The sequence below is a fragment of the Macrosteles quadrilineatus genome, unplaced genomic scaffold (genome assembly GCF_028750875.1).
Source record: "Macrosteles quadrilineatus isolate MER2022 unplaced genomic scaffold, UCM_ALF_1.0 Scaffold_1__1_contigs__length_201487025, whole genome shotgun sequence".
NCBI classification, from domain to species: Eukaryota; Metazoa; Arthropoda; class Insecta; order Hemiptera; family Cicadellidae; genus Macrosteles; species Macrosteles quadrilineatus.
The window spans coordinates 119,425,068-119,451,222 of record NW_026542594.1 but is presented as its reverse complement, the minus strand read 5'-3'; the positions used below and the strand labels follow the sequence as shown (position 1 = coordinate 119,451,222).

The following is a 26,155-nucleotide window of genomic DNA, read 5'->3' as shown; positions in this document are numbered from 1 at the left end:
GTACAATGCTGATCAAGAAGTTATATTTTTTATACACGAAATAGCAAAAATATATAACTTAAAAATAAAATCTAATCAGAATCAAATGAACACAATCCTACGGTTCGATATACATTACTTCAGAAAAATACTTAAACATTTTATAATTTTTACCTAAGAACTAGCCTGCATGGCTATTTAAATACGTTGTTGTAAATGCAAACTATATGATGCAGCTAAGTATGTATTTGTTTTGATATTTCACAACAATAATTAATTAAATATGCCAATAACTACTTGTATGGTAAATTTTCGTTAAGAATCACCATCTCGTATTAATTTACATCATTGGTTTGTATTTAAAATAAATTGTTCTAGATAGGGAAATAGTTATTAGTGTAACTAGTGTGCAAAATTGCACTGTACATTTAGAAATGTGGAAAGTTTCTCGAGTGCAGCAAAGACACTTTGCGCTCGTGTTACACATTATATTTTTAGTACAGTTACTATAAAGCATAGAAATAATTAGTGTTTCAAACACTAAGCAACACGTTTTAGGTTAAGTAAAATCCAAGCGTTTAGTATGAGAAACACTGCACCAGCTGATCGTAGTTGTAGTGTGTTGCCAACTTATTTTCAAGCGTACACGTATTACGTGCCTAATACTCGATGTTTTTGTTGTTTGGTTGGAATACTGGAGTGCGGGATAAATGAGTGTGGCAAAAGTAAATAAATGCAGCAATTAGCTACTTTACGTGCTATAATCAGTACAAGAAAGCCTACTTTGTCAGGTAACTGTAGGAAAAACTTTTTTTCTTTTTTATAATGGATTGAGTTGGTGTTGAATGTGATAGGTCGAGTTTATTGATCGTGTCAGGTGCCACGTACTACACGCGTACCTAACAAACCGTGCGTCTGTATAAACACCACACACCTCGGGTGATTACATTATTATAATGGCAAAACAAACGAACCCGCGAGTGCACTCTGCCACACAACCCAAACATAATTAATTACCTACTTCGTATTCAATTAACTAATTCACTTACACTTTCCTTGTTATCTTCGCTTACTTAACACCTACACAGTGTCACCGAGTTCACACCAGCCACCGACCAATGCGGCTCCATTATCAGCCAATCGTTAATTGCCAACGGGACCGATGTAGCAGTAAACTAATTAATTATGTTCCCACACGATTTTTTAATTTGATAAATCGCACATAAAACCACTCTCGGGTACTCACATTAATATTAAACAGTGTTTTGATGTTTAACCCTGCATTTTTAGCAACGGGCATAATTTAATTTGTTATTAGAAGAGCCCGTATGTCGCACTGCGTTTTTGTGCTTTATTTAATTATATTAGCTCTGCTGATGAACATTATTTGTGTAACACCGGGCATACTAATTAATTGTCACATACAACAATGTAGCCAATTTTTATAGTATTAATTTGGCTTTTTATGGAATAAATTTTCTATATATTACAAAAAAAAATTTTAAAATAGTAATACATATTAAAAAAATCACAAGACACCCTAAAACTGTATTAAGCTTACTGTAATCCTTTGCCACTCTTAACTAAAAACTAACCGAAAAGAGTAGATAATAAATACAATTATCTGACCATCTAAATATACTGGAGTATATTGTGTGAGAAGGTGACGTTATGATACACACTTTTTTGTTGAAATAAGTAATCTTTGTTATGTACAATCTTCGGAAAATTTATAAAAATATTGCTTATAGATTCATGAAATATCTTTACTTACACGGAGTGATTTTTGTGTTAAAACTGTTAACATAAATTTGCCATAACGATCCATAATCAATAGAATTGTCTGAGTAGATATCCTATGTTAATCATCAATGTTTAAAATTATATTTTTGAATGGATTAATAGAGATTTGGCTTTTCAACAACTAAAATTTAAATGTTATGAGAGTAAAATAATATGCATGGATACTTTGAATTTCAATATAGGAGATATCTATAAATTCATCTAATACCAGTAAGAAAGCTTAGTTTTAAAGTCCATTGCAATACCCATTTAAAATAAAACAATTAAATATTTACAATTAGTGGGTGATTGTTAGTGTTTTATCTAATTACTGGTGTACAAAAAACACTCTTAGGCCTATAGTAAACATTAAGAATCTAGCATTTGTAAAAGACATGGCCTTGCCATTTATCCTGGCATTATGAAAAAAATTGTGACAAATTTAAATCACAACACTAGTCTTGTATTCGTTGTTCATAAACCACTTTGTTTTCTTAGATATGGATCAAAAACACTTCAAATGAAATTTTGAAATAATGTAGAAACAGTACAATAAATGATAAAGATTAGTAATTTGGTTTTCCCAGATCAATACACATGCTAATGAATAATAGGACTATTAATAGCTAAGAATAATTATCAACAATGGAAAATTAATCTGAAATTACCCCATGTAGCCCTGCTGATAACCAAACTGGCCGTAGGTATAGCCCTGCATGCCTTGCAGAAACTGCCCCTGCATTTGAGCAGCAGCAGCGGCTGTGGTAGGGTAGCTCTGAGGATACCAGTAGCCCAACTGCTGTCCATAGGCGTAGGGGAACTGGGCTCCCGTCAGTGGCTGTAACAAGCAACATACTTGAAGATGAGACTCTTTGGTAAAATCGTAAGAGTTAGTATAATGGTCGGATAAATATAGGCATTTGAGATAGAACAAATTCCAACAAATGGTTTTTCGACAGTTTTTGGTAGTAATAGGAGTAGAAAGTACCAGGAAAAAAGTCTAACAAAATTGGACAACCGGAAGTCGGGTTTTTTCCAAGATGGCCGCCGCAAGGCCCTCAAATCTACAAGATGACGGCAAATTCGTCGGTTCATAGTTCAGGATTGGCCGATTTCCACGAAAATTGGCAAACACATGTAGAACTATTATTTCCAACCTTCAATATGTAAACCAGGCGGACAAAGTAACCCAAAGATGAATTTTAAGGGTGTTATGTGCTAAAAAATAAGATTTGTTTACCTCAAATATAACTTTTTCTAATTTTTTGTACAAAGTTTGTGGTAACTTCAAATTCGTTTTTTCACCATGAGATTCAACAAGAAAAACCTAACAATTTAGTATATTGAATCATTGTTCTGCTTCAATTTGTTACAGAGATATTGAAAGCATATTAGCATATTATTGTAAATTGTTGTTACCGTCAAATAAATAAATAAATAAATCCATAAAGAGAATAAGCAAAAATCTATTTCTTATTAGTCCGAGAAATATAGAATATAACCTTAAAAACAATACAAGAAAACGTTTTATGGTTTTATGTTGTAGTTTTGGGTGTGCAGAGTCGGATTTTCCCAACACTGGACAAATAAAAAAAAAGATACCACACGCATTTTCTATGTACAATTTTCTAAATATTGACTTGGTACCAACACCGATATTTATTGGGTGGTCAGTACTTCATTTCGATGGGAAACGTATTTTGGCCGCCATTTTGTCTCCACCTTATTGGATATACATTTTTTGTTGTATAGCAGTGTTGTGACACATTATTACTGTATAAACTAGATTTTCACGCGTATTCCATTGCCGAAATCCGTTTTAAAATACCTTTTTTCGTTTTAAACGTTTTGTACTTTGAACATTTTTTATGATTATTTTCCTTATATCTTCAGTTAGTATTAACGCTTGCAGTTCATTCTTAAATATTTAATGACGTAAGGGTTTTCATTTGAGCTATTGATAATTAAAATTGGACGAGTTAGAGATGAGCTACCAACCCCAACAAAATATTAAATTTAAATTTTTATAAATCAGTTTTTATTAAATTATTTATTAACACAGTCAGCCCCGTGATAACATGTCCAGCCGATACCCCACGATTTACTCGCTATACGCCACTTACCCCAACTCTTACAATGTTGTGTAGTGACTCTCTATGTAGCGTTGACCAAACACAGCCAGCCCCGTGATAACATGTCCAGCCGATACCCCACGATTTACTCGCTATACGCCACTTACCCCAACTCTTACAATGTTGTGTAGTGACTCTCTATGTAGCGTTGACCAAACACAGCCAGCCCCGTGATAACATGTCCAGCCGATACCCCACGATTTACTCGCTATACGCCACTTACCCCAACTCTTACAATGTTGTGTAGTGACTCTCTATGTAGCGTTGACCTGGAGAGTCACTACACAACATTGTAAGAGTTGGGGTAAGTGGCGTATAGAGGGTAAATCGTGGGGTATCGGCTGGACATGTTATCACGGGGCTGGCTGTGTTTGGTCAACGCTACTTACCCCCCGATACCCCATACCCGATACCCCACGATTTACCCTCTATACGCCACTTACCCCAACTCTTACAATGTTGTGTAGTGACTCTCCAGGTCAACGCTACATAGAGAGTCACTACACAACATTGTAAGAGTTGGGGTAAGTGGCGTATAGAGAGTAAATCGTGGGGTATCGGCTGGACATGTTATCACGGGGCTGGCTGTGTTTGGTCAACGCTACATAGAGAGTCACTACACAACATTGTAAGAGTTGGGGTAAGTGGCGTATAGCGAGTAAATCGTGGGGTATCGGCTGGACATGTTATCACGGGGCTGGCTGTGTTTGGTCAACGCTACATAGAGAGTCACTACACAACATTGTAAGAGTTGGGGTAAGTGGCATATAGCGAGTAAATCGTGGGGTATCGCCTGGACATGTTATCACGGGGCTGGCTGTGTTTGGTCAACGCTACATAGAGAGTCACTACACAACATTGTAAGAGTTGGGGTAAGTGGCGTATAGCGAGTAAATCGTGGGGTATCGGCTGGACATGTTATCACGGGGCTGGCTGTGTTTGGTCAACGCTACATAGAGAGTCACTACACAACATTGTAAGAGTTGGGGTAAGTGGCGTATAGCGAGTAAATCGTGGGGTATCGGCTGGACATGTTATCACGGGGCTGGCTGTGTTTGGTCAACGCTACATAGAGAGTCACTACACAACATTGTAAGAGTTGGGGTAAGTGGCGTATAGCGAGTAAATCGTGGGGTATCGGCTGGACATGTTATCACGGGCTGGCTGTGTTTGGTCAACGCGACGATGTTTATTCTCGCTGTTAACGAGCCAAACTTGCGATATTTATATGTAAATTGCTCCCTCACTCTGTAATATATATCGAGATAGCATCTTTCGGGCCCCATTACTTCTTACTAATTATTTCGACTAATTTAGTTTATTTTGTTTCTGTTGCAATAGCTGCTGAGCTAATGTGTCCCTTATAAATTAGCATTATCGTAACATGGTCTCTTCTAATTTATAACACGCACGTTTTATAGTATCTTAGGAGTTTTGTAATTATCATTGACAAAACGAAATAGGTAACAAATATATATATAATAGATTAAATAAGGGCTTAAACAAGATCCAATCGGTGGTCTTAGCGATTTTTTCATATATGGAATAAACTATTACTGTAGGTTTCATGGCGAGACCTAGACTCAGGACCGATTTCCTTTATCGTTTTGAAGTCCTCAGAAGCCAAAAACACTATTTGTTCAAACTCATGTAAACAGGGTCTTGAAAAAAAGGTGGAGAAATAATGTATCCTTGGGTCAAAATAAGTAGAAAATCAAGAATAAAACTTGTTTTATAAATCTCTTGGTTAATTGGAAATCCAAAGTTTTTTTACACAAAAGTTTTATCTTTAGATTGTTTCAACCAAAATTTATGAAGCATGATACGCATGTTAGGGTAGAGGAGACCCATGTTATAAACAAAGTTTCCTTGATTCAATTTAAAATTTTGAAATAATGGCCAAAGAAACTTTTATATCTAAATTAAAAAATAATAGTTGATTTAACTAAAAAATGTCTGGGGCGTGTTGATTTAGAATTTAAGATTTCCTATCAAACGATACCAGGTTCAAAAAAGATCTAATTAAAAATAACATAAATAACACGATTTTTAGATGTTCAATGAGGCAAAATCCAGACTGTATCGTGATATTTAAGTTATTTTTATTCCATCACTTTGAACTTTGTGTAGTTTTATAGGGCATTTTCAAGGCTACATAAAGGTGTTTTACACGTCTTTTTGGCTAATAACTAATGTTAATAATAAGCCATTTATAGTAATTTAAATTAACAAATTAAATTACCTCCATTTTAAAAGTTTTGATTAAAACAAGTTAGTTTTTTTCGATCTTGAGTCTCTTCTGCCTTAACATAGGCTACATTTTGGAAAAAGTTTTATTCTTGATTTTCTCTTTATTTTTACCCAAGAAATCATTACGTAAATTGTGCCCCCAACATTTTTATCAACACCCTGTATTTATACATACGATAATTCGAGTAAAGATAATACGATTTAGATAAAATTTGGTACAAACGTGTAAATTTCAAACAAAATGTAAATTTATACTGTATATTATTTTATTATTAAAAATTTGTTTGAACTAGCATGATCAGATTATGGGGACGGGGTTTTATGGGCAGTTGTATAAGGTAAATTGGGGGTTTACTATTTTTGCTCATTGAAACATAAACATTTGCAATTCCTTTTTAAACAATTATGTGTAGGCCTATTTATTATTTATTATTTGGGAGTAGACTCAAATCACTTAAACATATAAATAAGAGATTAATCTACTTTGATTCGTTTCGCGATTCCTAAAACCTCCTCTAAAGTAGGATAACGATGGTTTCGGTGGCTATGACACCTGCTTTGGATTATATTCAAAACATTAAACACGCACAATCAAACATTGAGACAAAAAAATAAATATTCGACTACTACTATGAACTACTAAGGAACAAGCGCCATTTGCCCATAGAGGAGGTTGTAGGAATCACTAGACGAAATTAAGGCATATTGATCTCTTATTTACAACTAATCTCTTCATTTTGTAGACCTTAAAAATCACGCCACACGTTTAAACCTAAATCGGACCAAAATTACTCAATTTATATCTTGTTAACGGTTACACACATATATAAAATATACACAAATTTAAACGAGTAAAACATTTAAATTTAAAATTAAAAAAGGAAAATCGATCCAGGTTTGCGTCTTAGTGTAGGAGTAGGGTTTTTTAGGTCCTAAGAAGCACAAGTCCGGGATTGTTTTTCACATTACTTCAGGCTAGACCTAAGGGTTGCGGCAATATAATATCACTAGGATAAAATCCATTGCTGATTTAGCGGGATTTGAACCCGGGAGGTCAGTGACCTATTTAAGTCCCGCTCTTTAACCACTAGACAAGCTCGCTCCCCAAGTCTAGTAGCAGTAGTCTCGGTAACTACGGTAATAGTTTCCCTAAAGGAAATTTCGCTGAAAGTAATTCTCTATGTAGAAACCAATAACATATTTTCCCTTTTATTTTTTTTTTAATGCTCTTAGTTGGTTAGAAAGGTGTAAACCATTTTAAACAGTCCGACAACATCATTTTAAACTTCAAACAGTTCAAAATTCATATTTCTTTTTGGTTGACTTTGTTTTACCACATTGCCTACCCGCCACGCCGTCACACCCCTTTGTATTAGAGGTATTTTAACAACTTGTAGTAAATGTGTATATTAAATATGTATATGTATATATTGTGTAAATGTGTGTATTATCATTGGTATTATTCAAGTCAAAATAAAAATGATGAATGATGATAGTTTGCATTCAGCTGAGTAGCTTTCATATTTTACAGAAATAAACGGTATCAACAATCCTACACATACTTGTCGACAACCATTATCATGAGTAAGCCTGAGATACACATTTAAATATACTGTTTTATTGGTACAATCACAAAGTTTGCAATAATTTTTGAGCCGTAAAGTTTATGGCAATGGGGGTTGTACCATTTTGTTTGGAGTCAAAAATACTATAACTTACTAAAATGTTATAAATATCCTTCGAGAATTTTTGTAATCTGATCATTCCATCATTTACTAGGTCGTTAAAGTCAAATCTCCATTAAAATTAAAAAAAAATGCAAATAAACTGCTGGAAATCATATAAGTAAGCACATACCAAATGTAATCAAAATTAGACATACAGACACATGCATACATCACTACGAAAACCACTATTCCGGATTCATGGGGAGGTCCCCATGAAGATGAATATATCTATCCCAAAACTCAAACTCGAAAATATTTACGAAAACAATACTTTCTCCACTTCTCTATATAGGCTACTTTAGGGGGAGAAAGTATAAACTTGCTCTAAACTTTACTGTCGTAAAGGGCAACACAATTTAATTTTCGTTTAATACTGTCGAATTAATGCACATGATTTACATTCACTCTTTGTATTACTCATATCATCAATTATAGCCAATAGCTATAAAGCGTGTTTGAATTATATGTATAATTTCATTTATTACATCAATAATAAACAGTATATAAATAATGTATAAGTTAGGGGCGATGAGTGAAGGCTTAATGTATGTATCCCAACAGCTGTAATGAACCTATGTAATATGCAGCATGTCAGAAGCCGCGTCCATTTGATGCAACTTAATTTGCCCTTTAGCTTAATGGACCATGTTTGACATGGAAATGTCCTGTTAATTTTGTTTATATTAGTATAATATCGAGCAACGTTGTTTAATAAGCTTTATGTAAATAATCATAACACTATTTTACAATTACATTAAATAAAATTATTCATTAAGTTATTCAACTTAATTAATCTTTTTTGGTTATTCAGAAAAATGTAGTTTATAAATTACACAATGCAGTTTCTTAAAGTTTAACCACAAGTTATTGAGATACCCCCGTCGAGGCAAACCTGCAGACTAAAAGAATTTCCATTTGCCTGATAGGATTTTCACTAAAATATTACCTTAATAATTTCATATTCCCTATTCAAATGGCATAAGTTTAATAAGTACGTAGGTTTGCTGCAAAAGGGAAGGTAATAGTGTTATTTTATGGTTAAATGTTAATAATTTGGTATGAAATCAAAAATTTCCCAAATTTGATCAAAATACGTTTATAAACAAGCAAACTAAATCAGTTTACTTATTCGCTGTAAGAATAACATAAGAATTTTAAAATTAAAGTTTTTTGGAATTTTCTCCTAAACCATTAGATGCATAACAACGCGTCGTTATACTAAATTATTTGTTCTTTTAAGCTCTACAAAATGGTCTGGAAATAAACTACAAAATTATGTTTTTCTTAGAGTAAACAATTTGAATAAAACCTTTAAACCTTAACTTTGAATAATAACTACTTTTGCCCCTTAACCCCCCCCCCCCCCCCGATCGCCAATATGCCCCCATGTTCACATGGTCTGATCATGCTGGTTCGCAAACCCGTTCGAATAAATGTAGGATTACACGTTTATACCAAAAGTCATTACAATCGGACCATTTTGCTCGAGATAACGTGCTAAGAGTCACATAAATACAGCTTCGTGTGAGAGTAAACCCTGTCTTATATTGATTACAAATGCATATATAAATATGAACGAATGGTGTTTTTGGCCTATAGGAAGGTTCCTGTAGACCAAAACCCCATTCGTTTTTAGATCAAAACGAAAAAGCAAATCGGTCCTGGGTCTTACCATGAGACCTACGGTAATAGCGTATATAACTATAAGTAATTCGCTTAAAGAGTCTTCTTTTTGAACATACACACACGTAATTGCTGGCTATAAATAAATGAAAATCTAAATGTGTGACATAAAAATAACCCACGTCGTGAAAAGTACAGATCATTATCATTGACAAATCCGTCAGTCAGTATAGAGTTGAACAGGTTGGAAAAGTTAGTGAACTGAAGAGACCAGCTGTCAGGTGCATTGAATAGCACAGTAGCACAGCAGCCACAGCATATCGAATCTTTAATATACCTTGTGAGACTGAAATGTACCCTGGGATTTGGGCTAGTGGTGTATTGGTGATAAATTAAAATGCAATAATATGCTAACATTATATTGTGTAAATTTAGTTTACGAAACTAAACCTCGTGAACGTCAACTACCATCCTCTCTTTAAAACTGTGGTAGTTGCCTCAAACAGTGGCTCACTTTATTATCCAACATGTTAAAATCTATGCATCACTTGTATGTGCCACAGTAAAGATCGGCTGAATACGCAGCTTGTGACAGTGACAACTGCCTAAATACTGTACATAGATGCATATTGTGTACACAATTATGAGGACAAGCTACAAACCTAGTTTCGTGATAATGACTACTGTATCCAAAGAAATTGAAAAGTATATAAGCTCAAAGTGTTAATGCATAATGTCAACACATTTTACGAAGAATAATTTTATACAGAATAATTTTAAGAATACTCGAACATATGATCACTTAGTACAATCTTATACAGGGACCTTCTAAAAATACAGAAGAATGCTTTATAGTTTTCTTAATTAATATTAAAAGATACATTTTGAACTAGGTCATCTATATAACATTCAAGGTGCGATATTTCAAGATAAGAATCATAAATCATATCTATACTACTCGTATTATATAAAAATCTAATGGTGTCTGTCTGTATGTGTATTAGTAATAGGTGCAAAAACTACTGAACCAACTGGGTTTAAATTTTACAAAAATATAGTTACCATACCAAGGACCATTATAGGACTATTCACATTTTGATACCGACCGATGGCTTCGCCCCTTTGGCTTTAAAAGTTCTGAGTTGAGGATTTTAAAACTAAAAAATTTTAATTGGTCTCTATGGCTGCAATAAGAATACTCACAATGTTTACATTTACATTTCAATTGAAACAAGAAGAACTGCCAAATTGCATATTTCTCAATTTAAGACAGCTGATCCAATGAAGTTAAATATAATATTTCACACAATTATGTGGTTGATTTATTTAATCTAAAAATTTATCAAAGATGATTTTTTCAAAAACTATGTCAATGATTATAGAAATACAAAATATATTCTAAAAGCATTGCTGCATCAACACAGGCTCTGCTTTCGATTTTTAAATTGTCTTAAGTGTTATTAAAATAATGTTATTGATATATTGTCATGGAAACAGTAAGAAAATTAAAATGTATAGATGTTTTGTATGAATTTGGAGGCTACTTTAACTAAATTTGAACTGCTTAACATAAGTTAGATTAACTTAACATAACTTGCACATCACACTGTTTTTTTTTTTATATGTATATTTAGGTAAATTTAGTTATTGTGTTTTGCTAAACCTATGCTTAAATTAAACTAAAAAAATATCATCAATAACTAAATTGTGTTGATTTTTGTGTTCTAAAATCTGTTGTATATGTATAACTATATTTAATTATTAAATGGTAATACAAAATACTCTTATTTTATCTTAACATAGCTTTAAATTAGCATTTACTTTATTTGATAAATTTACTATTGTGTTTTGCCACACCACTGATTAAATTAAACCAAGGAAAATATCATAAAACTAAGCAGTACACAGTGTTATTTTGTTTCTAAGATCAATGAAATATCTGTTACTATGTTTACTCAATGGTAAGTGTGATAAGTGTGTGTGTTTACTCAATGGACGATGGAACTGATTAAAAGAACTTGTTTGTATATTAAGTTGTTTGTTGATATTTTTGGAGGGTAGAATCAGAGATTCAATGAAACATATACTGTATTTGCTATCACATTTTTTTGTCCTTGATGGGTTGATATAATCATATTAGTTTTGTCTGCTGTCTTTAATGCAAAATTATTTGTTTAAACATTTTTATAGTATAGATATAGTTTCTTTCATATTTCAAAAGACTATTTGATAAGGCACAACAATATTTCTAAAGTTTACAACAGCTGACTTAGTTTTGCTATAGATAAAATACACTCCGTTTTGCTAATGATTTATTGTGAGTGAAGAAACTGTAGATGGAAGGATTTGTGATTTAATATGAAGAAGAATGAAATAAAAAAATGTTCATTTAAATTTAATAATTAGTATTTTTGCAACTTCAAAATTGAAATTGAAAATGTCAAAAATAAAGAAAAAAGATATGTAATTATTGGAGATGAAGGTAAATCATGTATGTTAAAGTTTTATTCGAAGATTTGGTCAGTTTTCTCATATCAGCCTACACAAGATTTAAAATTAGTCAAACCAAAATTGTGGTATCCACTACTTACCAGATTTAAAAGTCATAACTTAAATGCTTCCATTTCGGCCATAAAAGTTGAATTTTGTTTCTAAAAGCGTTGGCGGATTTAGACAGATCAACAGATGTAAAGATTAGAGTGTTTCTATTTCGTGTTCTCTTCCCGTTGCAAAGCACGGGTACAACAGCTAGTGTAATTATAAATATTAATATTTTTTGTTTGTTTGGAGATAAACGAGATGTAGAAATCTGAGTATTAGTGAACTCTTATAATAGTATTTTAGTTTGAGAATTTGCTTCTCATAAAACTATATCTGGAAAAAACCTGAAAAAAGGTTTCTTAATAAAGTAGAAAGGAGCTAGTGTACAAATTACCTGTCCTGCTGCTTGTGCATTGTTAGGGTCACCAGATTCCTTCCCCCACGAGCACTTGACTGGCTGACCATTGATATCTGTGTTGTGGACTGCTACTATGGCATGGGTGGCCGACTCCTTGGTAGAGAATCTGGAACAATATAAAACATATCACCATGTCGCTCAACGAGGAAATAGTTAAGGGAAATCACAAAAAAGACTGAGACAAATTTTTAGAAAGTGCCTTTCCTCCTCGCTTTTAATCATGATATGCTTTTTTCTACACTTCTTTAACAAGTCACCTATGTATCCCAGAAGACTTTACCCCTGAAGTAATAAGATAGGTAATCGAGAATATTGAATATATCAAACTTCTACTGGGATCTAAACAGGAAGAAAGCAAATTAGTTTGATAGCGATTTTATGGTGTAAAGACATTGGAACGCATGTTACGAATGCACTATCTATACTAATTGACCCATTTAGAAGTTTTTGAAAAGGGAAGGCTATCAAGCCCCTTACAGATGACAGCAGAGTTTGAAAGGTATATTAGTCTCACAAGCAGATTAATCTGATGAAACTACGGTTTGAATTTTAGTGAGTAATAAGGTTTGCTGCTACAGGGTGTATGTTATTAATTACAATTTTAATAGCTTAGCATGAAATAAACAAATTTCAGGAATTAGTAGATCTAGTAAGTAAGCCTAGTTAAAGGTAAAGGGGCCTTATGTCTCGGATACAAGTTTTGAGCCTTATTATAATGTGCAATTTGCAAACAGGGCACCTCTCATATACTACATTCAAATTTGATGAAATGGTGTATTTGGCCTCTGGGAAACAAAACAAAAAATAAACTATTCCTGAGTTCGGGTCCTACGGTCCTAACTAACCACCAGACCTTCGGCTTGTTCCCTATCACGATCTTTGCAATGCCACATGACTGGACTAGTAATACTGTTGAATAGTATATTATATTTTTAATTTAGCTTAATAATTAATATTCTATTAGTATTATTAATTAAAATAGAATAAAAAAATAACCTCAACACTTTTATTACTGGCGCCCTTATTGTGTCTCGTCTAAATAATAGTTTTGACTGTATTTACTACACCAAAGTATTCATAAGCCTCTGTGACATCATTCTATAAATAGTTTCTATTAGTTGTGGACAGTTTGTGATGATAAATGATGTTGTAGGTACAAGTCAATCTGAATTGCAAAACTAGTGATCCTTGGTAAACAGAGAGTGAGACGTCCTGTGTTGTTGTTTACGTTGGTACGCCTGCTGGACCCGGTGCTTCAAGGTGTTGTCACTGTATCGCAATTCACAACGTTGGTAGCACTGTTGAGACAGTTGTCCTCTCCCACGGTCTAAGGGTCTTAGTTCCACCAATATAGTTGACAGTGTGTATTTAGAAAAAGGGAGTCACTTTTTTAAGTACTGAATATCATTGGTGACCATTTTGAACAGTGTGAAAGCTATATTTGGTAGCTTTTAAGTTAGGGTAAAGAGACAAGTTAGTGATATTGAGTATTGGTTGATCTTATAAAGGAGTCGCTCATTTGTAATTGGTACAGAGGAGGTTTTGGTAAATATAACGAGGTTTTATAAAGGTGAACGAGAGACCCTCGCTGATATGCAGTTTTGCTGACTCTCTTTAACACTTGAGACTATTTGAACTGTAAATATTGTCGTGGCTCGGGGACCCTTACAGACCATACATATGCTGGTTTACTCGTTTTATCCAAGTTTTATCGGGAATCAACAGTGTTTGAAGAGTTTAATGTATACGCGACTTCTAAACAATTTAGTGTGCGGTGTCTTTGAGTTGTTGGCTCCAGGGATTCTAAAGCAAGAAGATACGTTAGTTACGTAACTAGGTCTCCACAAGCACTACTGTGATGGCTCCTTACAAGGAAACTCACAAAAAAAACTGAAATAAAACGATTAATATTATTATCCCTTGTAAATATAAATCTTAATGGTGTCAGATACAGCTGTAGTAAAAACTGTAGTGGATCTGTACATTCGTATGTACTAGACGATGTGTATATTTTGATGATTTTCATCACAGTTGGTGACTAACTGATGATGCTAACTGATGTTAGTGACTATGGTAATAAATATTTTTAACGAAACTTTGGTTATACTTCTCAGCCCTAGCTAGAGAACTATGGTAGCCTAACTATTTAATCAAAACACTAAATAGACGAGTGAAAAAGTTAAGGCATCCGTTTTGTACTAACAACACTCACTACTTTTAGCGAATTTCCCTATAGGGATATAACTGTAGGTGGCACGGTAAGATCTAGGCCCGGGACCGATTTACTTTTTCATTTTGATGTTCCCAGAGGCCAAAAACACCATTCGTTCAAATTTGTATGTATGTATATATTTAATATAGATTTATATATATATATATACACACGTCCGTGAACGTGTTAACTTAAAAAATTTTTGTCCGATTTTTAAGAAATTTGGTTTAAAGGTGTAAGGCAGGATACACTTGAATGAGTTCGCGGACCAGCATGATCGGACCATTGGGACAGGGTTTTACCATAAATTAAACATACTCCTAAGGGAGTATGTTTAATCTATGGTTTTACCCCCGGGGGCTTTAATGGGGTAAAAAATGGTTTTTCTCATTTTTGACCCTCAAAACTAAAAAAAATCCCAATTTCGCTCTAGACCTTTTTAAAGAGCTTAAAAAAATATAATTAATTATATCAAAGTGTTTTGTACGGTTATTAGTTACGGGGAAAATTCAAACAAATTTAAATAAAAAATTCCCATGTTATTCTTATGGAGAATATTGTAAAATGTAGTTTGCTTGTTTATGGATATGTTTTTATAAAACTTGTAATTTATTTTACTCTTAGCTATTGATATTTTACTAAAAAATACACTTTATTAGTTTCCTTGTAGCAGCAAATCTAGGTACAGTACTCATCAAACCTAATGTTATTTAAATAGATTTAATTGAAAATCAATTCAGACAAATGGAAATTCGCTTAGACAGCAGGTTTGCTGCGTCGGGGGTATTTAGTAAAGTTTTTGTGCGACAAATATCCAATAAATTGTGATAAAGAAATTGTAGTATTATAAATAACAAAGTGTGCAATGCTACGAAAAATTACCAACGTTAAAATATCAACGACTGTTAAACTTTTCATTCAAGACGAATAAGGAGAGTGGAAAGAACTTGAGATAAATAAGGAAAGATATCAATGGATGTTCATTGCCATTCATACTTTTGTAGTACTGTATTGACGCTACGTAAAACACCTGGTGGCAACAGGTAAAAGCTGAATATCAAACAGTTGATATTGATCTCGGTAGATGTCGCTCGCCGGACACTGCTCCGGTAGTTGCAGCGCTGTCCGCTAGGTTGTGCTGCCATTCTTTATATGTAGAAACAATACGTTGTTCAAACCTAACACAACCTTCGATAAATAAATATCCCTTCCATTGTTACTACCATAATATTAATTTTATAAATGGTTTGGTAAGTAAACTAAACAACGTAAATATTCATACACACAGATTATTATTAAAAATATGTTAACTATTTTAATTAGAATGGGAATAGTACATAAATATTAAAATAATAATGCTAGTGTGAACAATATTTTGGAAAATATTATAGTTTTATATAATAAAATTATAAAAATATTATATCGTAGTATATGCAAAACTTAGTAAATAAACAGAGATATCTTTTTGGTGGTCATGTAATCTCGTCAGGAAGTTTCATTAATATATAATATATGTTATATTATCATTATAGGTAGCTTGTCAAATGTATTGTAATCTACACATTAAAAAGGTGAGAAAAATCAATGTAATGGTAGTATTGGCTACCATTTTTGATAGAGAGGGAATCGTGAGCTTTCGATTTCACCATTGTTTAAGTTTCTGCAACCACCTCAAAATGAGGTGTTACTTGAAGGGGGTTTGCATAAAAAAATGTAGTTGCCCTAAAAATGCCCCATTTTCGGGGGACACTCAAAATTTAAAAAAATCATAAAATGAAACTTAGATTGCATGACCACTAAAAGGATATCTCTATATATAAACTTATAAAAATATTAAATGGGGGGGGGGGGGGGGTCTTGACTTTTTATTCACCCCGTATAATAAGCTACAGACTTGACCGAAATTGAATAATTAGGGTATTACATCCTCTTTTATGAAACATCAATTTCAAGAAGTTACTACGGTATGTTCGATTCTTTTGGATCTATTGAATTTAAATGAAGTAGGGTTTTGAAAGTTAGTAAGTCGGGTAAATCATAGTATTATATCATTGTTAAACATGCATCAGCCCCATTACTTTTACACTGTAATTAGTTGCGCAGGAAAATATAACTCTTTGTCTGAATTTAAAGACAAGCATTTTACCACATTATATAGTACGGTAAAATTATCTTTTGTTTCTAAAATGGATAAATATATGTAACTATTTTATACAGAAGATTTAAAGAACAACATTATTTTTGTTCACATCCTCTTCCTTTTGCAAAGCACGGGTAAAACAGCTAGTTTTATCTGATGTTACATGATGTTGGCGTGAAATATTACCCATAACTAAAATGGTAGACAAGTTGAACAAATCTAAGTATTTACCAAAACATTTTTAAATGTTGTACACAAAACGTCTAACTTCAATAACAGCAAGTCTACAGTAAAACACTTCATGTGGTTCACGTGCATCATGTGGCTGGTTAATTGTTGAAACACGAGTCACAGGGAAGTTGATTAAGTTTTAACGTTTTATACTCAATTTAGAAAAGCGCTTAAAATCTTAATTGCTAAGCTTAGCCAAACACCGCTTTGGTAACATGAAACATACAAGTGGTAATTACAAATGAGGAAGGAGCATTTTAGAGCTAATTACAATGCATCCAATAATAATCGGATTAATAATGAAAGCTATAAGTGAGGCGCGCGAATTAAGCACATTACCTGACATTAAAAGCACTCAGACTGTTAATGGGTTTTAACTTTATGTTCGGACATTTGATAAACCCTTTTAGTTTAAAATAACTCCACTGCGCTTGTTTTATTACACAACCCTCAAAACGATATGGAGGGCAACACATATGACTACGCGTGAACCTGTAGGCCAACCGGCTGACCGTGGTGGGGTGAATGGTGATGACAAGATCACGGTTTGACTTGGCCAAATGCATTTTGATTTTTTTGATTTTCATGTCCTAATTATTGTTAAAAATATAATAAATATGCTTTGATAGGAAGCTTATTGGGTCCTTTTCAGAAGAGGGCCGCCACTATTTAAACTGTGGAAAACCTCAGTTCAGGTTAGTTGATTTTTGAGTTTTGGTGATTATTTCTGTTAAGTAAATAAAATTGTAACCTAACCTAAACTGTGGGTGTTCCACAGTTTAAAAAGTGGTGGGCCTATTCTGAAAAAGACCCAGCTTTTTAATCGGCAGACTATGTTTTCAAGATAAGTACCACAAAAAGACCATACTGAAATTACAGTAACTCAGAAGGTTTATCATGTGTATTTACACATACTGACGGACGTTTTATGTCTTGCTGGCGTGTTTATATTATCTGGCTGGTCCGACTTGGTCTTTGCTATCCCAACCCATGTGTACTTATCCAAGCAACAACGATGACTATATAATCAAGTCCTAGATCGCTTTTGTTACTATAAGCTCCTAAACAAAATTATTACAATATACACTGTCCAAACAAAATTCCTGTCATTATTGGCTACATGAGCTCATCGCATGGTACAGTTTTGGCGGAATACCACATATAAAGGGACAGAAAGAACCGCTGGACCATTCATCCCCCAAAATAGTACCGTTTAGTTTTAATATTCAATCCCTACAATCAATAAAGAAGAGGTTAAAATATAACGTAAGAAAATTTACTGTAAAACAGTATAATTATTTAGATTTAAATAAAAAAACACTTTTTTATTATTTCTTGAACCAAACGTATATAGAGTGGCATATACATACAGGGTGATTGAAATAAGTGTGCCAGCCGTTTTATTCTAAAACCATAAGAGATATAAAAAAAGTTAACTGGTGAATGCCTTGGATTGTTTTATTTTAAAAATTTTAGTCAAGTCGAAAAAATTATTTTAGCCGCCATTTATGGCCATTTATTATTATGGCCGCCAACTTTGATTTTTCTTATGGAACACCCTGTATTTGATGATGTATTCCGGTAGAAAATGTAATTTTAAGACGATTTTATTCTTATAATTTTTTTCATAAACCTACCCGTTTCAAAGATAATAATGGTTAAAGTTGTGAAATTTTGAATGGTTTTTGAATAAAACAGCTGGCATGCTTGCTTAGGCCTTTATCAAAACTCTATCTTATACTGAAATTTCAGGTAGAATTTTTATATTCTAATATAATAATAGTGTATAAATAGGCACCCCATTTTGTAAGATTCTATGATACAGTTTATTGTACGGGTCGAGTTTGCGTTAAATCAAATTATAGAGACTAGTCCACTCCACTGGTCGAATGTGTAACGATTTGAAAAGAATAAAATAATAATATCACAAAACCCCCGGTGCTGAGGACCAATGGAATAATAAAAATGTTTACTGAGTGCTTATACAAAAAAATTAAATAAACAAATGTTTTGGATTTAGACAAACGCCTTACATTCAACATTGACTCTTTTGAATACTTTGAGAACGCTACCATGAGAGATAAAATAATAATTTTCGTCCAATTTTGACGACATTTGCCAAACTATTTTGAATATAAACCCATAAACAAGCTTACAGCAGCAACCAAGATAATTCTAATACTACACAATTATTGCGAAATATTGGTTAAACCTTATTGCCTCTAACGCCTGTTTGTTATCAAATTAAACTAGTTTAAATTAAAATGAGTTGTTTCATATTGTTTATGTTTATATTTTTGTAAAAAAATATAATGGTTAATAAAGAGGCGATCGTGTCGGTTTGCGCCTCGAGCACTAGTCACTGGCGTTTTCTTGTTGTAAGCCACTAACCTCTTTTCAACAAGTTGGTAATTTTAGGTTAGGTTAGCTATTTGCCATATGTATTTTCAAAATAAAACAATAGCCTATAATTTGGAAATACCGTAATACAAATCCAAGAACTTGACTTTCTGGCCTAACCTGATCCAAATCATGAACAAATTGAATCCTGTAGTGAGATGGTTGCTTTGGAAGGCCATTTTGGTTTCGTTAAAAGGTTAAATAATGAGTTACCCACTAAAACACCCGCGTCATCTGCCAACCGAAACATAAAAAACAGGAGCTGTTTTTTTTTTAATTTATACACCTGAACAGCTGAGATTAATATATATTAGCGTGTTGATAAAAGTAGTATAAAGTAAATCGAATTCAGTGTGTTTACATTATATCGACAATAGACTCGTTAAATATTTGCGTATGCATTTTATATAAAGTATAAAACTAAACGAAAGTCGTTAATATTGTGTTAAAAAGCTCACGAGAGTAACGTAAACCGGCCCCAAAAAGTGAGTTTAGAGAAAATGAAGTAGTAAATGCGAGAAATGACGTAGCGGGACGGAGCAGAGTGGTGCGACCACATAATTACATACCATGTTTATGTTTGCAATTGGGTCGGCGACTAAATTAGACCCGACCACCGCCATAAAGAAAATTAAATGTACATCAGAGAATTCATTTGTTAGGTGTGTGTGTGTTTTAGGCCGGAAGTGGTCACTCATTACGCTTGCCAGTCAATTCGAGGAATTGAGTTTGAAATGTAAAATGATGTTGAAACTAAAATTGCGCGTAAAGGTACGTGGTTATGGATGATTTAACAATAAGTAATAGTATACCTTTCAGAACATCAAAAAAGGAGATTTAATATTTCAATTAAAAGTTGTTACAAATTTATTATTAATCGAACTAAATTTATGTTTGTACTTGTATGAACAATAAACTAAATATTTTCCTATGCTTTGGAGAAACGTCAAACAAGTGTTACTAATGGTGTTTTGTGTCCTTGCAAGAGTTTGATAAGACTAGTCATCGGTTGCCTACGAGACGCACGTATTGGGGGCTCAGACACATTTAGCTCAGTCTAAGGTGATTCCGCTTTATTTACTAGCGGCAGACAGCAACAACGGCCGCTTGGGATTTATTAAATTACACCAATATTACCGGAGATTTCGTAGCGCCACACGGGAGCTAACGGCTGAGCTCACGATATGAGCAAACAAATGGCTTCCATGCTGCTTATTACATGGCCCTGTTCATTTTTGTTGATACCTCCACGATTCTGCCGTATATCCTTGACAATTTGCGTTATTGTCGACATTCATGTATACACTATACAACTATTGTCTACACTCTACCTATACATTACTGTCCACATTAATATATACACTATACATCTATTGTCTACACTCTACGTATGAGTTACCATTGACATTCGTGTATAACTATACGTCCATTGTACACAATATACGTTGCTGTCTACATATGATGTATACTCTGAGTCTAGACTATACCAATACGTTATCGTCGACATTCATGTATAAACTTTATCTATGTCGTATTGGTATAATTAGTACACATATACTGACTAAAGTCATACATTTCTTAAGGCAGACTCGGTTATTAAAAGCCAAATGATCAATGATGCATAGTTTCGAACCATCAAAAACTAAGTGGGTTTTCTTAGGATTGAACCAACGACCCTAAAATGTAAAGTTTGTGGTGAGCCCTAACCACCACTCAAATATTCAGACATTTAGTCTTACTGCCAATATTCGTATATACACGTATAAGTATATCTTATGCACTCAATATTACTGCTAACCATATATCTGTAGGCCATACAATTTTGCTCTCTTTAAATTAATGATTGTGTAAAAGAATTATTAAAGTTTTCATATAGGTTGTTGCTGAGGTTGGAATAAATTTTCCTGAAGAAGAAGCTAATAAAATAAATTATGCTATATTTAATAACTATACAATTTGTTATTAATAGGGGATAAATATATTTGATTGCGATCCTAGAGAGTTTTTGGTAAACTCGATTAAATTTAGGTATAACAAACAAATACGGTAACATGATAATCGTTTATCGTTATATTAAAAAATACCATATTTTTCATAAACTACACCAATGCTACTAAGCGAAATTGCCTAATTTTTCAATTTACATTTAAAATGTCTTGTTGTCATATATATATATTTCTGTATATTATAGAATTGAATGAATGAATGAACGAATTCTTTATTATTTCAGTACAGTACACCAGTTCAATGGTACAAAAAACGATTTATGAAATATAATCCCCAAATAGGCTATATGTCTGTGGTTGTGGATTGAGTCCATCTTCTGCACAATAAAACAATAATAAAGGCTACATTTAAAAAGGAAAATAAGATATATTTTACACATAATTTTGTATACAAGAAAAAGATAAATAAGAAAAAACTAGTTTACGAGATAAATATATACAAAACGATACAGTATATGAAAAATGAATGCACGAATATATCACGCGTTCGGTTTGCACGTAAAAAATATAGGAAATTATCCCATTAGAAATAACACATAAACATTAGTAGTAAAGAGTAAAAAAAATCTTTTTTTGAAACATTAAGGTCTTTTGACTTGTACGGTGTCAAATTTCTCGCCATCACTCGGTGGCGGTGAGTTGAGTGAGTTGAGTGAGTGATCTAACAAGGAGCTACGACGCCATTCATCCATCCCACTGTCCTGTTTATGTGTGTGGTAAAATATGGAGCAAGGCGGACCATTATCCACCTGATTTATTGTCCCACATATAAATGACTATTGATGAGCGTTTGGCTCGACGCCTGCGGTCCACCTCAATGTACGTGCCGCCAACCTCCATTGTTTGATAACTAACTGTTCCTACATGAAAAACTGTAATAGGCCTACTACTGTGAACATATCAAACTTTAGGCATACTAGTTAGGGTCCCTAAATATAAAATGTTGGCTACATTATAAGTGTCCTAACTAACTGGTATTGTAAATTCTTAATATGTGTTCCGATTAAAACATTATAGAACAAAACAAAAAATAATATTTCAGTAATTTCTATTACTATTTGATGTGATAGGCATGATATTGATATTTATATCATTGTTAATCAGATATGAGTTACGGTCGCTTATATCTGATGATTCTGATGTACTGATCAACAGCCTTGCGTAAATACGTTGGTCGAAAATGTATGAATATCACTATGCAGTTTGAAACCCCAACACTTAGTATTAAACATTCGTATTGTAAGTAAACATTTGCAAACGTGTTTTAAGTATTTAGACAATTATTTGAAATGGTTTTTTACGCATATTTAAACTAATTCCATGGATATTTTATTCCTGGTGTTGTTGTGACTCACCTAACGAAGGCGTATCCTTTGTCTTTGAAGACTCTGATCTCCTGGATGGTGCCGAAAGGAGAGAACGTCTTCTGCATGAGATCCTCGGTCAGTCCGTTGGTCAGACCGCCACAGTAGACCGTGCAGTTGGTGGGCGAACTCTGGTTGTACACTTCGTCAAAGGTCAGCGGCTTTGAGTTCACTGCAATCATACAACCTGCATTACACACACGTCGCATATAATAATCTTAGGAGGTGTTGGTGAATTAATCAAGACGATTCTTTAAACAAAAGTCGAATATAAATTCCTAAACGATCTGTGTAAACAAATACAAACAATAAAAAAGAAGTACAACAAAATATACTTGTAAAACAATTTGGTTTAGTAAAGTCAATGTCTCTAGAGTTTTGGGGAGTTTTTTTCACATTAATTTTTCCCTACGGTATACTGATATTTTATAGTGTATAAGACTATCATATACATCGTTTCCAATACCGTCATATTAAGCAATAACACACAACATTCTAACTAACAATAAAACAAATAGTACCTCTTTTTAAAACTGGACAAAAACAGGTCCAACAAGATTAGTGCATTTCTGGCAATTGAAAACAACATGTGTTATGAACAGCTGCTACAAAATCTATCGGACATGTTTGTGAATATTACCCTAGTCATATTCACCCTAGATATTCAAATAACCTTTTCCTACAGTTACCTAACAATGTACATGTTCTCTCACTGATTTGAGAAAGCAAAGTGGCCAATTCGCTCACCAGTGAAACAATGTTAACATTGTCTCACTCTAATTACTTTGTCTCACTCCAGATTTGCAACGTGAAGGCACGAAATAGTGAGCGCGTAACATGAAGACAAAGTCGTATGCGCGCGAAATACGTTGGCAGCACTGGCTGTAAACACAGAAAACATACTACTATAACCTATAGTAGTCATAGTAGTATGTTTTCAGTGTTGTAAGTCAGCTGGTCAGCTGTTGTACTGTTGTATCATTAAATGTCATATTAAAAGTTCACTTCTGTGTAAAAATATGTTACTTTTCTTTACTAATTTATTTGTTTTATGGTAACTGTAGGAAAAATATAATGTGCAACTCGAGTGCAAAGTGCAATTGCCTCACTCGAGAAACCATTCCTCACTCGCCTACGGCTCGTGAGTAAGTATTTCTCTCGAGTGAGTCAATTGCTCACTTTGCTCACTAGTTGCACAACTAACTATAGTCTGTGAATATTATCATAGCTTTACTTGTTACGGTTTGGTATAAACAAAATCGTAAAGGGGCTATTACTTTGATTAATAATCTCTTTTATTCGGTATCTTTGTCTTGTTGCATTGCACAACAGAATAAACAACTGCAAAAAACGCTTAAAACACAAAAATTAGTAAATAACAGCCCATTTTGAAAATTGGTTCTAGGATATTAACCTGAAACTAAATCCCACCCTCGAAACATCAAATAGCCATTTTTCCATGACTAGAAGGCATTATTTACAAGGATCTTCTTTGTCCAGTTTTTTTCATATACGAAGTAATTGGGGCCGATGTTTTTGTTGTAACGCTCAAAGGAAGAGAAAACATTGGTCGGATGACCAGAAAATTCCAACCTCTGTCTCTACTTTTGTTTGTCCATCGATTTGGAGTGAAGGTTCTGTCATTGAAATCGGCTTGTGTCTGACTAAATTGTGTAACAATACAATTTAAGAATTTTGTAAATGATAATCTTGAGTTACGATATAAACCCCCATTTTGAATAATTTGTTTTGATACTTGTATTTTTGCAGCATACAAGCTATTTATTCCTTACTGTGTAGTATAAATAATAGAACTAATGGCATTTGAACATCAATTTTTTTGTAAATCGTAAACCAAAAGATACTCCATAAAAGTGTAACTTTAAAAGTGAATACTTTTATTTGACAACTTAAAAAAAGAATACTTTTGAATCTAACTTGTTTGTTTTCAAAAGCCTAAAAAAACAGCAATCATGAACTACCAGTATACAAAGACAAACCTGATAATACACGATGCAATAATGGAAGTTACAATGTTTTTCCCAACAACTGATTGAGAGATACAGTACAAGTGTAAGTGTGTAAATGCGCCATGTGACTCGAGGCGAGTGCAGGATATGTAATTAGCCACTGAGTGATTTACACGACGTAAACTGAAGGAAGGACGTGGTACTTTCGTCGCAACTGATTTACAGCGGTAAACAATTGGCAGTTAAGTGTTACTTAGCACGACGCCGAGACGTGAGATGCTTTAACATTACCACTCTCCCCCACCCCACCCCACCCCACCACTACAACACAACACATCAAAACTATACCATGTGCTGTGCAACTGGCGGAGTCAACCTCGAAATGTCCTTTACACATGTTTAACAGTAAATGATTTACTAGACAAATGCATCTCTGATCAGTAGTATGACAAACGATAGCGCTAAAAAGGGTTAAACTAAGAGTGGCTATAGTGTCGATACCATACAGTATAGGCCTACACTACAACCGTAGTGTGTAACATTTGATTAGGCCTATAAAATTATATAACTCTTAACTCTTATGATTATAAACATGAAATATATGTGAGCACTGGATACAATACAGTTGAGCACTGGAGTAATAATATACAGATCCTAATTATGAATAATGTACAATTTGCTGAACACGCAGTTTTATGTGTACAAGTTTATTTAAATAGAGTCAAAACTTTAAAATCACCCGAACTAAAAACCATGCATTTGAACTACATGCATAGCTCAAAGAGGAAAAAGTATAAGTTGAAAATATCATTCAGTAAAAGCTGATAAAAGTATGATTTAAAAACAGTGTAAAAAGAACCCACGGATAAAAATTTAAAGGGCATATTGTATAAGCTTGTAATCTACAGACATTTTGATTCTTGTATATACTGGTTGGGGAACTCAATGGATATACGTTCAAATTATAAATCTGTGGTAAATCACGATTGTTAAGGTGAACTTTAAAGCCTTCAGTCAAATAAATGAATAACTAAGTGGTAAACATTTCTGAATGTAAGATATGTAGTGGTAGATTTAAATGCTTAAGGATAAAAATCATGGTAAAAGAATTTTATAATTTTAAGACGTGGATTGTTTAAAATTTATTCTTCTTAGGAGTACAAAGATCATGTGATTATTTATTTTGAAATCATTATAAGCGTTTTTTATACAACTCAATACTATAACCATATACAATTAATCCTCAGTACCATAGTTTGTTCAATTTATTTTATATATGCATGTACATTACGTATTTTGCACACACATATATACAAGTGAAGAAATACAATGCTGTGAAATATATATAAATATAATGTATATAAATATAAAAAGATATAA

General features: G+C 33.3%; 1 protein-coding gene across 4 annotated transcripts in view; it reads right to left on the bottom strand.

Moving 5' to 3' along the window:
- Positions 1–26,155, bottom strand: part of LOC128983912 (nucleolysin TIAR) — a 557,066-nt gene that overhangs the window by 6,121 nt on the left and 524,790 nt on the right. For all 4 annotated transcript variants that reach the window (XM_054403178.1, XM_054403196.1, XM_054403205.1 and 1 more), the window contains 3 exons: positions 22,797–22,977; positions 12,429–12,558; positions 2,430–2,599 (listed from right to left, as the gene is read on the bottom strand). In XM_054403178.1, the coding sequence (XP_054259153.1) occupies positions 2,430–2,599; positions 12,429–12,558; positions 22,797–22,977 (481 nt within the window). The remainder of the gene's footprint in view (positions 1–2,429; positions 2,600–12,428; positions 12,559–22,796; positions 22,978–26,155) is intronic.